A 12,328-nucleotide genomic window follows, 5' to 3' on the forward strand; every position below is an offset into this window, starting at 1 on the left:
ATGGTCATCAAGGGAATTAGCAGTTTTGCTTTCTTGGATGCTGCTTTGAAGTTGGTCTAGATGACCAATAGAAACTTTTACACTGGAATGAATTCTGGGAAACGTGCCTCACCAGAATCACCCCTGTAAAGTATTCACTAGCTACTTGGTTCCTGCATGACCAAGATCTTCCTAACATTTTCTATTCAGAGATGTTTCACTGTCCTATGTTTTTAAAACATAGTGATAGGACTGGGATAATTCAGAAAGCGTTAAGTTTTTCAGTAGGTTACAGGGTCATTACAAAGGAAAATACTGGTAGCCTAGCATTCAGTAAAGTGCCTCCCCACACAAGACAGGCTTTACTTTCTGTAGAGAAACAACCTAAGTCAAAGAAAAAAAAAATACTGTTCTGGCACTTGTAGATATGGTGTCTGTGAGTTTTCAAGAAATTACAACAGTCATACAACATAACTGAAGAAAAACATACTAAGATAAAATCACCTGAACTGCAAGTGGTATCACTTCAGTTGATAGGACTGGACATGAAATGGTTTCTTAAGTAACTTAAAGCTAGAAGCTGCATCACAGACTGTGGACTCACCTCCAGAAGATGGTAAACTTCATTTTAAGCTGTAAGTACTCTTCTCATGTGAAACTTATTGTTAAATCGAGCCAAGTAAAAACTCACACCCAGCTCAAACATTCAGGGAATCTAAACTTACAGTTATACAAATGGGAATATAAGAGACCTTGTTTTCTAACTTCTGTATGTTGTTAAATTGTCAATATAGAACTCTTATAAGATAAAATTCTCCCAAAGCCACCCTCACTAAAATAGTAACCAGTGTTCTTCCACAAATTTGAGAAGACTTGCTTCTGAAGCTTATCTGCCTGTACTCTACAGTTTAAGCATGTTTAGGAGTGTCTTTTCAGTTATGACATCCAAGTATCACAACACACATGTTACTACGAGTATGCAGACACTATGCAAAGGTTTCATCCTTGCTCTTTTGTGAGAAGTGTAAGCATCTTAACAGTATTTTGCAAAAGTTCAAGTTTGTAACTAAGTAAAGCATGTACTTTTGCAAGCAAACAGGAGTCTCTTGCTTATAACTAAAATGCATGTAGTAGTCCTAGAAGAAAAACCTCAAATGTGAGTTCCATTTTTAATTCAGGTTTCCAAGCTATATTCCAAGCTGCGTATTCCTAACTTTTCTTATCAGTCCTATCATCCCCTACCATCACTCACCTGGTAAAACATCTGGATGACTGCACAATCCCAAAACATGCAGTACTTTTTTTTCTCTCAAACTCATTTTTTAAAAAAGAAAAAAAGCTTAGAAAAATAAAGGTTGCAGTTAAGAATTCTGTTTAAACTCCAGTGCAAAAGCTCATGCAATGTTCACGATTCTGAGGTGCCAGCAGGCTGTCTGGAGAATCCTACATAAACTATACTTTACTCATCTCACTAATGTGTAATGCAATCCACCTCTGTACCACATCTCTTGCTCAGTCCAAGTAACCATTAACATCCTTGTTTGAGAGTCCAAAATCCTTTTGCAGCAATGGCTGTTCTACGATTTCCGTGTATGGGCATTAAAAAAAATTGTCAATGTATTCTGACTGCCTGTTATTCACAAAAATATAGTGCAGATATGAAACAAAGTTAATAACAAAAAGTCTCATAATAGCAGAATTAAACACAGCATGATTAAAACAATAACCTGTATTCAGATATAAGAAAGTATCTGAACCATTGTATGTATAGTTAGAGAATTTCCTTCAGGCCTGGTTCTACTCAGCTATGTTTAAGGAAGTGTTGAAAGCCCGTATGATCAAGATGTTAAGGATGCAAGACCACAGCAGAAGCAGTGAAGGGATTATCTAAATCAGTGTTTACTATGCAGCAGTTCAGGGAAGTTTTACTACTGAAGCTTTTCACCTTTCCCAAAAGAGTCCCTCCCACCTTTCTGTCCCAGAATATAAGCAGTCATGATACTAGAGCAAATGAAGATGTCTAGTTCCTGAGGCTGCAAACAGTACTCACGCAAGTATTCAGAAAAGTCACTGTGACTTCAACAAATTAACTGCGGCATGTAACCTAAAGTTTACACAACCTTGCCCAACAGGACAAGAAGGTAGCAAATACAATGCCAATTTTTGAAGACTCAATCAAGGGTCACAACAGACTCCTTAAACCAGTAAACCAGATTTCCGTACTTTGACAAGTTAATAGATGTTATAAAGAACAGAACCAGCAGGCACAGAACATACATTCCAGAGCAGTAAAGAATTTTGGTAGACTGAAAAGAGTACTTCAAATGCTTTTAGAAAAGGGTGAAAGACCTTTAAAGACAAGAAACTACCATGGGATAAAAGGGAACATCCACTCAAATTAATGTCTGGTTTAAGGCTAGGAATAAGTATTCCATTTTGGCAAAGAAAGTAATCAGTGAAATCACCAAGGAAGGTGTATTCATTCGTCTTTAGAAGCAGAGGGCTGACAGTTGCAGGAAGGGTGAGATGACAGAAATTACTGAGGATAGTAAACAAAAAAAGACATCTGAAGAATCACTGAAAGACCTCACAGTTGCTCTGAACTTAGTATGGTAAATCATCAATTGAATCCAGTATCAATAAAAGGTAATCCACACAAACAGAGTACAAACCAAACAAGAAAAACAAATACAGCGTGCTCCCAATGTGTTTTGCAGCTCAGGAAGCACTGAAGTTGTTCCAGGCAGTTATATGACATTTGCTCACCAATCAACAGTGGTCAAAACTGAAAGGAATTGGGACTTGGGGAAAAAAAGGATCAGAGAACAAACTCATAAGTCATCATTATATCACTGATAAATCAGGACATCTACTGTTAATATCCTTTCATTTAAAAAAAGAAATTAGAACAAAAAAGGGAACAGTATGCCAACAAGGATGTTTAAAGGTAAAAAACACTGCTTCTGTACAGTAACAGAATGTTAAAGACACTTCAGCTGCGGAATGAAAGGGCTGAATTTAGATAACTTAAGTATCTATTTGCCCCTTTTTATGACTACTGAGCACTGAACTCCAGTTTTCATTAAGTCTAATAACATCATATTTTGTCCATAAATGTACATGTTTAGCTTTGATGTATGTATAAACATATATGTAAAATTAGATTGCTTCCACTACCACTCCCTCCTACATATGTTGCTTTTCATGCTCAGCACTGACTTTCATCTGCTGTAGTTAAGCAACTTATTTCAGGGCATTATAAATTCCTTAACTTGTATTATGGAAATGAATTTTCTAGAGGAGTATAGTTGAAAAATTTCTCCCTCACTTTCAAAAATTAATTCATCATTCAAATGAAAGGTAAATAGTATTCTGGAACTGCCTTCACTGGGTATACTAGGTTCCACCAACCCCTCCAAAAGATGAAAACTGTTCTTCTCCGTTTAAGGGTTTCTTCTGTTACCTATCATAGCTAACATGTCCTGAAACAGTAATTACTTCTACACAATGTACAAACTGGGCACTTGAAGAAATCTGCCTTTGCCAGAAAAAAAAACATCCTACTAAGTCAGACAAAGATTGTAATATGTATATTAATGGCAAAAGATACACATGACTGCTCTTGTTTCCCTTCTTTATTATTGAGGTGCTCTATTAGTAATCCAGAATATCAGCATGCCTAAGCATGATGATGAGTTTTGATTGCCAGCTCAGAATTAATCACCCAACCCTACCCATATGAATTCTTAAACCTGTTTGGGTGTGGTTTTAGTCAACATTTTCTGATTTCTACCTTCATTTATTAGTGAAAGTCTCTATGTTACTACCTAGCATTGTTCAAGTCATTCATGCTACACTTTCAGGAGTCAGTCGAGTATCTTCACGTAGCTGGCAGCTACAAGATAAACTCATCAGGTAATGAGTTGTTATTCAACAATAACCTCTTCTGGAAGCATTCCAAACTAGTTAGAAATTCATCAAGATTCATCAGTATTTAGCCCAAACAGAAGAGCTGTTCAATAGCACACAACAGCATTACTTAAATTCTTTCCTCTGGCACAATATTTATCATGAATATTGACCTGCATCTATTACTCAATTGTATTTATATAGGAAGCTTTTCCAAGAATAGCTTCACAAGCTATAACATCCTATAGACATATCTATTTAGCAGACCCGTCTAATAAGCTTGTAGCAGCTTCAAGCTGCTTAAATGAAATATGAGACAGTCAGCTCTGAAATACACAGAAGGTATTTGACACTACATTAACAACCCTATTCAGGAAAAATAACATGTTAACATCTCTACAGAATCATAAGCTATCACCATTAAATATATGTATATTTTAATACAGGTACAGTAACTCACATATTTTGCCTCGAACTTCTTGGCTAGCATTTCTACTTCATGCCGCTCATGTTGTTCATCATTAAACGGATCTTCCGAGTGAACCAGTTTCTTCTGAAAAATGCAGAAGTTAAATATTCATTCCATAAGAAACATACAGAATGCCTCTAATCAGAAACTATTAAATGTCAATTAGTGATACTCTAATGACTAAGTAGTCAGAATTTATACTGAGTCCAGACATTTACATTATTCTCTAAAAATTAGTTTGACCCATTCAATTCTCATTAGAAAAACCCTGAATGATAACACAAACAGAAAAGAGAAAGAAACAGATTTCTGTTTTCCCAAGCATTCCACTAGAGCCTCAACTGAAAGCGTAAGTGTAAGGGAGAACTATGGTCATTTGAGATTCAAAGAGAAAGAACTCTAAATACAACTCCTTTTCACTTTTGCTTCCACTAGTACCTCTTATTGGTGCCGTGATCCTTCTAGATACAACACAGAAGATGTACCTGGTATGCAAATCAGCAGGGAGGCAGCCAGAGGACTAAAAGCCTCAGTAAGTTACAACCGTAACTAATGTAACTCCTTTGACTCTTGTACTGTTATTTTTTTCTTTAGCTAAACGCAATAATCACAGCATGAATTCTACATGATTGCCACTATGGCAGCCACAGGGACAATAGAGATTTACTATTCCAGCTGTACAAATAAGCAGGAAGTATCCCCTCCTCTTTCTTTTCTTTTATGAGAAAGAGGTTTTCACTGACACGAAGTCAATGAGCAGTAATCAAGGGCATATATAGTGCTTTGCCTTTTTTTTTTTTTTAAATAGAGTATGGCAGAAATACAGGGCAGCCTTCTTCAAATTAAATGTTCACATAAAATACAGTAATTGTTGGAAGGGTGCAAAGGTACCAGGATGCTAAAATATGGTGGAACGGAGTCCCATTTTACAGAACTTTATGGATGGCAACTAACTTTACTGCACATGGACCACTCATCAATGAATAAACAAAGATTTATGGTAGACTAAGAACAAAAAGCAACACTAAGTTCAGAAAAGCAAGATCCTTCCTCAACAGTATGAAGAGCCAATATACTGACTAAATGGTGAACAAATAACGACCAACATAGTAGCTCAACAGTATCAAAACCAATGAAATGAAGAAGGTAAGCTGAGCAAAACTGCAAACACCACGTGATTATCTTACATCTCCTAAATTGAGTACATAGAGAAGAAATTAACAGAGGTTGTAGTTAATCCTGAAACATATGTTTAAATTACCTACATATTTCCTGTAGACATAATTAAATATAAAAATACTGCTCAATTTGTGCAACGTTTTCTCTACTTTTAGCTGGGAAAACCTATTCCACATCTTCTGCTAGGTAAGTGGTTTTTGTTTGTTTTTTTATTCATGAAATGAAACAAGCTTGACATCTGAAAAATTTAGCACTTAAGTGTTAACTTGCCTCTCTCCACCAAACTCTCAAAGCTGTTAACTATCACTTCGATTAGTTCAGTGCTACTGGAATCTGAAATTCAAGCAAATTTTAGTTTTGACAGTTTCCAAGTCCTCTGATGGATGTCTCTCAGACTTCACAATAAAACTTTAAGACATTACTTCCTCAGCACCTTTTACAGCCCGCTTGACAGAAGCTAACTTGGGCTTCTGGCTCACCCACTTAGTTTTACACACCAAGCTTCAATTGCACCAACAGAAAAGGGAGTATGCTTTCACTTCTGCCAGTTTAAGAGGCAAATAACTCCTCAACCACACTAACTTATTACTCACATCCAAAAAATTTACAGAAGTAATTCCTACCAAAAGATGAAGTCTACAAATAACACTATCAAAGGATGTTCTCTTTATCAAGGCAAAAAAAGCAAGGACAGCACTGGTTCCTAACAAATATTTCCACTAACTTATGATTCAGGCTAGGAACCCAGTTTTGGAATAAAAAAAACAAAAAACATTTGCACCCATCCTGTCAAATAAGTTTTGGGATTCTCTACCATTTCACTAACAGACCTATTAAAACAATGATGGAAGTTATCCCTGTGCACCAGTCCTTGCCTTCCCAGAACAGCCTGCCTCCGGAGAACCTTTCTTGGTTGCTTCAATTCCAAGTAACACTGCAAGATGGAAGGACAAGCTCCTAATTTTGTAATGCTGAACTTCAATGGGAATAGTTATAAGGAAGTCAACTGAATTCTTATAGGGATTAAGGAATCAATGATAGCTTTCAGAAAACCCAATCAATCTTCAACCTACAAACCCAGTTTGCACAGCTAAGTTTATATGAACTGTTCACTTTAAACTGATTCATTACTAAAACAACAACAAATTTGGAAATCTAAAACTCTGCTTAAAACCACAGCATTAACTGCTGACTAGTTACTGCCCACCTGGAAAGAGCAAATCTCACAGATTCTGCAGAAAGGTGGTAGAAAGGCAGGCATTTCTTGGTCAAGGTTTGTTTTAACGATGTAGTTTTCTCTGCTGCATTAAATGGTATAAATCACTGTAGCTCTTCTGCTCCATAAGCAGGATCAGTTTTCCTTTCACAATTTTTTCTTCTATTTTAGGACTTTGAACAGGTTACATACCATAAGACAAACTTCTGTCATCCTAAGCCTCCTGCACTGTTCAGAGTAAATTCTTTTGTACTTGCTTTAACTATGAAGGAACCAGCATGCACTGACTTTATTGCTGGATAAGATGTGTTTCCTCTCTCTTTTCAGGCTGATTAATAAAGTATTTTAAAACCTCCCTATCACAGCAGAGTTGCTTTTCCAGCTTCTACCATATGGCAAGCAAGCAAGTTAAACTTACAGGCAAAGTACACATCAGTTTTTAAGCAAGAATAAAAGTCCAGAATCACAATTTATGACCCTGTTTCACACCATCAGCTGATTGTTCCACACAGTCCAGCAATAGACAGGCCATTATGATGCATTCATTTTAATCTGGACTCTACAGAGAGCTGAAAAACACACAGTTTCTTATAAAGCATTTCTATCACCATTTCTGCCTGAAAAGCAGTCTCTGATCCCAACTGTACCAAAAATCCCCTGAATCAATGCTTCCCCCAGAAGACAAGGAATTTGCATAGGAACTACCTAAAAAAAGCCATTTTGTCCGTATTATGAGACTAACATATTACCAACCTACAGAAAAAGGCAGTTCTGGAACTGTGAACTGCCAAAGGGAAGTGAACCTCCACATACTAAACCACTTCTAAACATAACACTGTTTTCACCTTCATACAAGAACTGCTCAGAAAGACGGCATTTGACAGAGCAGCATACTTACGCTACACCAATTCAGAGTAGTCAGAACTGGCACTGTTTGCCCACAACAGCTGTAGGACAGGATGAGCAGAAGGAGCCTTTTAACTTGCATCATAACATCTCAGAGGGATTAAAATCACAGTCATTGATTTTTCTGTCTTTCACATTCAAACACAAGCCAGTGTGTATGTCTTTCCTCCTACAGAGCATAAAGCCTGCAAGCTGCCAAGTATAGTTATGGCAGCAGCAGCAGCACCTAGAAAGCCTTTGATTCGTAAAACGTAAGTTTTAACCATTCTCAAGTTTCTGCTGGATGTAAAAATCCAACAGCAATAGCTGGACTAGCATCTGAAGTTTGCTTTTATTACCAGAGCTATCAGAACCTTCTCAGTAGTAGTTACTTCCTTGCACCCCCCCTGTCCTTCCCAGTAAGGTGTAAACTTCCTCTATGTACCAGAATTAAGAGGAGCCACAGCTGTTTAAAACAACTGCAACTTCACTGGTATCCTCAACTCATTAAGAATGAGTGGCTTAAGCATGACCCGCTTAAGGACATCCGTCTCCTTCCTACACGAACACCAGGTCCTGTTGATTGGCTAATACTACTTGCTTCTTAAAGTTGTCTGCACAAGCTGTTCTCCTTACAAATCAACGTAGTTCGAGAACCAAGTATTTTCTGGTTGGGAGAAAAGGGAAAGTACTTTTTCTCTCGAATGAAGTTCTTCACAGTTACAGGTGAGGCTACAGTCTCAACAACATTTAACTCTCATTCAACCCCTGCCCAACTCAAGACCGCAGAAACCCATGTCCCAGCCTGCCCACGCTCACTTCACCGCGTCTCGAGGCTTGTGACAGAGCCAGGCTAGTAACTCTCCACCCGCACGCTACCTGGACCAGCCGGAGAACAGACCGGCGCGGTAACAGTTCCCTCCAGCTGCCATGGGAAGCTCCCAGGCAGGGAGGCCGCCACGCCGGGCAGGAGCGGGGGGTTCGCAGGGCACCAGCCAGCGGCCTCTCCCGCCCCTGCCCGCAGCAAACGCCGGGAGCCCTCGCCCAGCTCGGGGACGGCAAGTGCGAAGCCGCCCCTTCCCGCCTCGGGCACAGGCGCAGCCTCAGCGCCAGGAGGAGCCCGGAGCGGCGGCGAGGCCGCCGGACTTCCCTCCGGGACACCGCCCCGGGACCACCCCCAACGCACAGGGCCACCGACAGCGTTATCGGCAAGGCTGGGGCCGCGGGCAGGGAAGCGCAGCGGGGCCCGGCCCGGCGGGAGGAAAGGGGGGGGGGGGGGGGGGGGGGGGGGAGGTCCCGTACCCGCGAGTCCCCGCACAGCAGCAGCTCCGGGTAGCTGAACTCCACGCAGCCCTCCTCGGTGGGGTCCTTCAGCACCACCTCCAGGCGGACCGTCTGGCGGAGCGGGAGCGCCTCCTGCGGCGGCGGCGGCTCCTGCCGGCCGCTCTGGCGCGGCGGCGGCGGTAGCTGCGGCGGCGGTAGCGGCGGCGGCTCGGGCCGGGGGGGCTCCCGCTGCGGCTGCTGCTCGGGCCGGCCGGGCTCGCGGGGCGGCTCCAGGCGGACGGCGCTCTCGCGGGGCGGCGGCGGCTCCGGCCGGGAGAGCTCGTGCGGCGGCTCTGGCGGCGCCAACAGCGGCGCCTCGCGGCCCGCCGGCGGCGGCTCCGGCTCGCGGCTCCCCGGCTCGCGCTCCAGCGCCGGGCTCTCGCCCTCGCGGCGCCTCACGGGTGACAGGCTAATGAACGGCACCCGGCGCGGCTCCGCCATCCTCCCCCGCCCCCCGCCCGCCGTTCGCCGGCCCCCGCCTCACGCGCTCGGTGACACCGCTCTCCGCGCTCCCTCCCACCGGCTCCTCCTCCTCCTCCCTCTCCCCTCCCCCCTCCGCCGCCCGGTCGGAGCTGCCCCCCTACGTTCTCCTCGCCGCCTCCACCCCCGCCATCTTGCCGCCCCCCCACATAAATAGAAGCAGGCCCGCAGGCCGCGCAGGCGCACCGCGGACGCCGACGCCGGCGCACCGCCCCGCGTCGCTGTTGTTATTGCTCAGCTTCCCCCCGACGTCAGCACGGCTGCCGGCGACTACACGCTGCGGCCGCCGGCGCCCGCCCCCAGTTGCCTTGGCGATGTGCACGCCGCCTGCCGTCGGCGCCTTAAAGGGCCCGCGGCCCGCCGGGCTCACGGCCGCCCTCCCGGCCGACCCGAGCCGCGTGGGGCGTCCGCGCCCGCCGGCACACCGTCGCGGGGCAATGGCGGCTGCGCCGCCACCTCCCCTCCCCCTTCACCTCGCGGGCGGCCGTTGGCGCCAGGGGAGCGGCCTCGGCGGGATCCCCCTCCCCTGAGGCGCGGCGCGGCCCCGCGGAGGCGGGCGGGGAGGAAGGGGCAGCCCCGGGCCGCTTCGCGCCGGTGAGGCGGCGGGAGCCCGCGGCAGTGCCGGGGCTGCGCCCGCTGCCAGCACCGGTGTTGGCGGGGCCGTGCAACGCGCGTCCTCTCGGGGCAGCGTGGCATGGCTGCGGGGCGCGCGCCCCTTCAGAGGAAGGTGCTCTGAGGCCTCTTGGATTCAGCAGCCGTCGCTCAGTCACCCCTAAATCCTGAACGTGGCCGAACACTCGGTCGCGGGGGGGGGCGACCGTTCCCAGGCGGCAAGGGCGGCGGTGTGAACACATCCCCCAGTGGCACCAACACACACGTAACGCAGTGCTGCTGGGTCCGCTGAGGAGATCGGCGTCTGACAAAACCGCCTCGGCGAGGGCTGAGCCCAGCCTGCCCTTGCAGATCAGCAGGCGCGGCCCTGGCCGCCAGGCTGTCCTCTGAGGAAACGCGGCTCGCTCTGCGGCCATGACTGGCCCGTAGGGCACCAGTGCTGGCTGCAGGGACCAGTTGCGGACTGGTGGGGAAGAGCAGTTCTCTAGACGGGGAACAACACGGGGAAGGCAGGGTATGAGCAGCAGCGAGATTTCCTGCATGAGCAAGAGCTGCCTGCAAACAGCGCAAGTGTTTCCGTCTGTTACCACCTACTCTGACAGGCTGGTGGCTGGTATTTCCACACGGAGGTGTGCCGCCGAGGCACTGCGAAGTTTCAGGAAGCGATGAATGTCTTGGTGTGCACTCCAGCTTCATTGGAGCAGAGAGAAAGAACATTACCATGTTTTTCTCTATTTCCTTTTTTTCGCCTCAGAAATACTGGGTAAGAGGAGGTTTGTGCCTTTTTTAAAAAAATGCTCCTGTTATGTGCAGCAAACATTATTTACATATGTATTGTTTTGGATAATCATAGCACACCATTCTTCGCAGCACGTAACTCCACTTTCCAAACTGCATTCACCACAGTGCTTGATGTTGTCCTCTCATTACATATGAAATCTTTTGACTTGACAGCTTACTTTCATCCAGACTCTAGAGAAGATCCATGACACTACAGTAGTGTTATTGAAGGTTATGATTTCATCAACAGGGGATGGAGGCCATTCCAGAATAATGATTGCAGCAGCAAGTCAGCAGAATGACTGACCTGATCTGAGGCTCTCCTTTTGAAGCTTGAAAGGCTTTGTTGAGCTTTATAGTCAAAGGGACTTGTTTCATCTTAAAACCTTGCATGTTCTAGTATGACTAGTAATCTCAGTAGAGGTATTCCTCGAGTTTTTTACTTTCAGTGTCATAATAAAATTATTTGGAAATCCCACTTGTTCTGTTGAGAATTTCATACAGTTATCTGGTGATGCAATGTATTTCTGGATTCAAACTGAGTGAGTCTCGCTAAGCTCCAGACCTGGAGATCCTGCCAGGAAGATTCTAGTTTTCATGAAAGTTTCTATGTAGTCTATGTTGTTAAACCTTGTGATGGTAGAAAGGGGCCTTTCATCAGCAAAAGAGCAATTTATTGCTCTGCAAACAGAAGTCTTACATGGAAATCTTGGGCTTTTCTGTAGTTCTGCAGAATGCTTGTTTTCAATTGCCAGATGGGAGACTAGACATTGAAGTAAGTACAACAGGGGTACAACAATTTCCGTTTGCAGGTGATATTTGGACATATCCATGGAAAGGGGTGAAGATAAGCTGTGCATTTCAATAATCCAACCTGAAAACTCAGTTCTTTCCTTCAGTCCCCTGAGGTTTGTATTCACAAGTAATGAATGTAGGACAGGTACTCTACAAGAATAGCACTTTTGAAAGTATCTGAATTCAGTACTTTGTTGTAGCATAGGTACACCTGGAAGCACATCCTGGCCATATTTTTAACACGCTTTTTAAGTAGGAGAAAAACAAGCTGGATAGGAATAATTCATCTGACCCATGATAGGGTTACAAAGAAAAACACAAGTATTTCTTGGAAATAGTTTCAGGTTCTAAGTTATGAGATTGCAGCCTTTTGCACCTATGGTTTTCATAGATATTTACAGCTTTGTCTATATACCCCCTCTTCCTCTCTTCTGAGAGTTTAATTAATGAATAAACCCTCAAATATATATGTTACCTAACTTCTGAGCATCTCGGAGCACACATCTTTTTATAAGGCTTAACATTTGTTTGTGCAACTAGGCAAACAGTAGTTCTGGATCTTTGAATTTAAAGTGAAGTTACCAAAGACAGCTTGCTCTGGATCTGAGTATCTGAACTAAATGAGAAAGAAACTTGGCAGCAGATCCAAGCATAGCAGTTACTGGAATATGTTATCATTACATTTGGTCTAAGATACTGGA

At 44.2% G+C, this 12,328-nt stretch overlaps 1 protein-coding gene across 3 annotated transcripts in view; it reads right to left on the reverse strand.

Moving 5' to 3' along the window:
• UBN2 (ubinuclein 2) overlaps positions 1-9,512 on the reverse strand; it is a 56,384-nt gene extending 46,872 nt beyond the window's left edge. For 2 of the 3 annotated variants that reach the window (XM_055712500.1, XM_055712497.1), the window contains exons 1-2: positions 8,940-9,494; positions 4,349-4,441 (exon numbers count right to left, since the gene is read on the reverse strand). In XM_055712500.1, coding sequence (XP_055568475.1) covers positions 4,349-4,441; positions 8,940-9,401 — 555 coding nt within the window. In that variant the 5' untranslated portion in view covers positions 9,402-9,494. Of the gene's footprint in view, positions 1-4,348; positions 4,442-8,939 lie in introns of all 3 variants that reach the window. The other variant, XM_055712499.1, reaches the window with a different exon arrangement.
• Between the last annotated feature and the right edge of the window lie 2,816 nt (positions 9,513-12,328).

The sequence above is a fragment of the Falco cherrug genome, chromosome 5 (assembly GCF_023634085.1).
Source record: "Falco cherrug isolate bFalChe1 chromosome 5, bFalChe1.pri, whole genome shotgun sequence".
NCBI lineage: Eukaryota > Metazoa > Chordata > Aves > Falconiformes > Falconidae > Falco > Falco cherrug.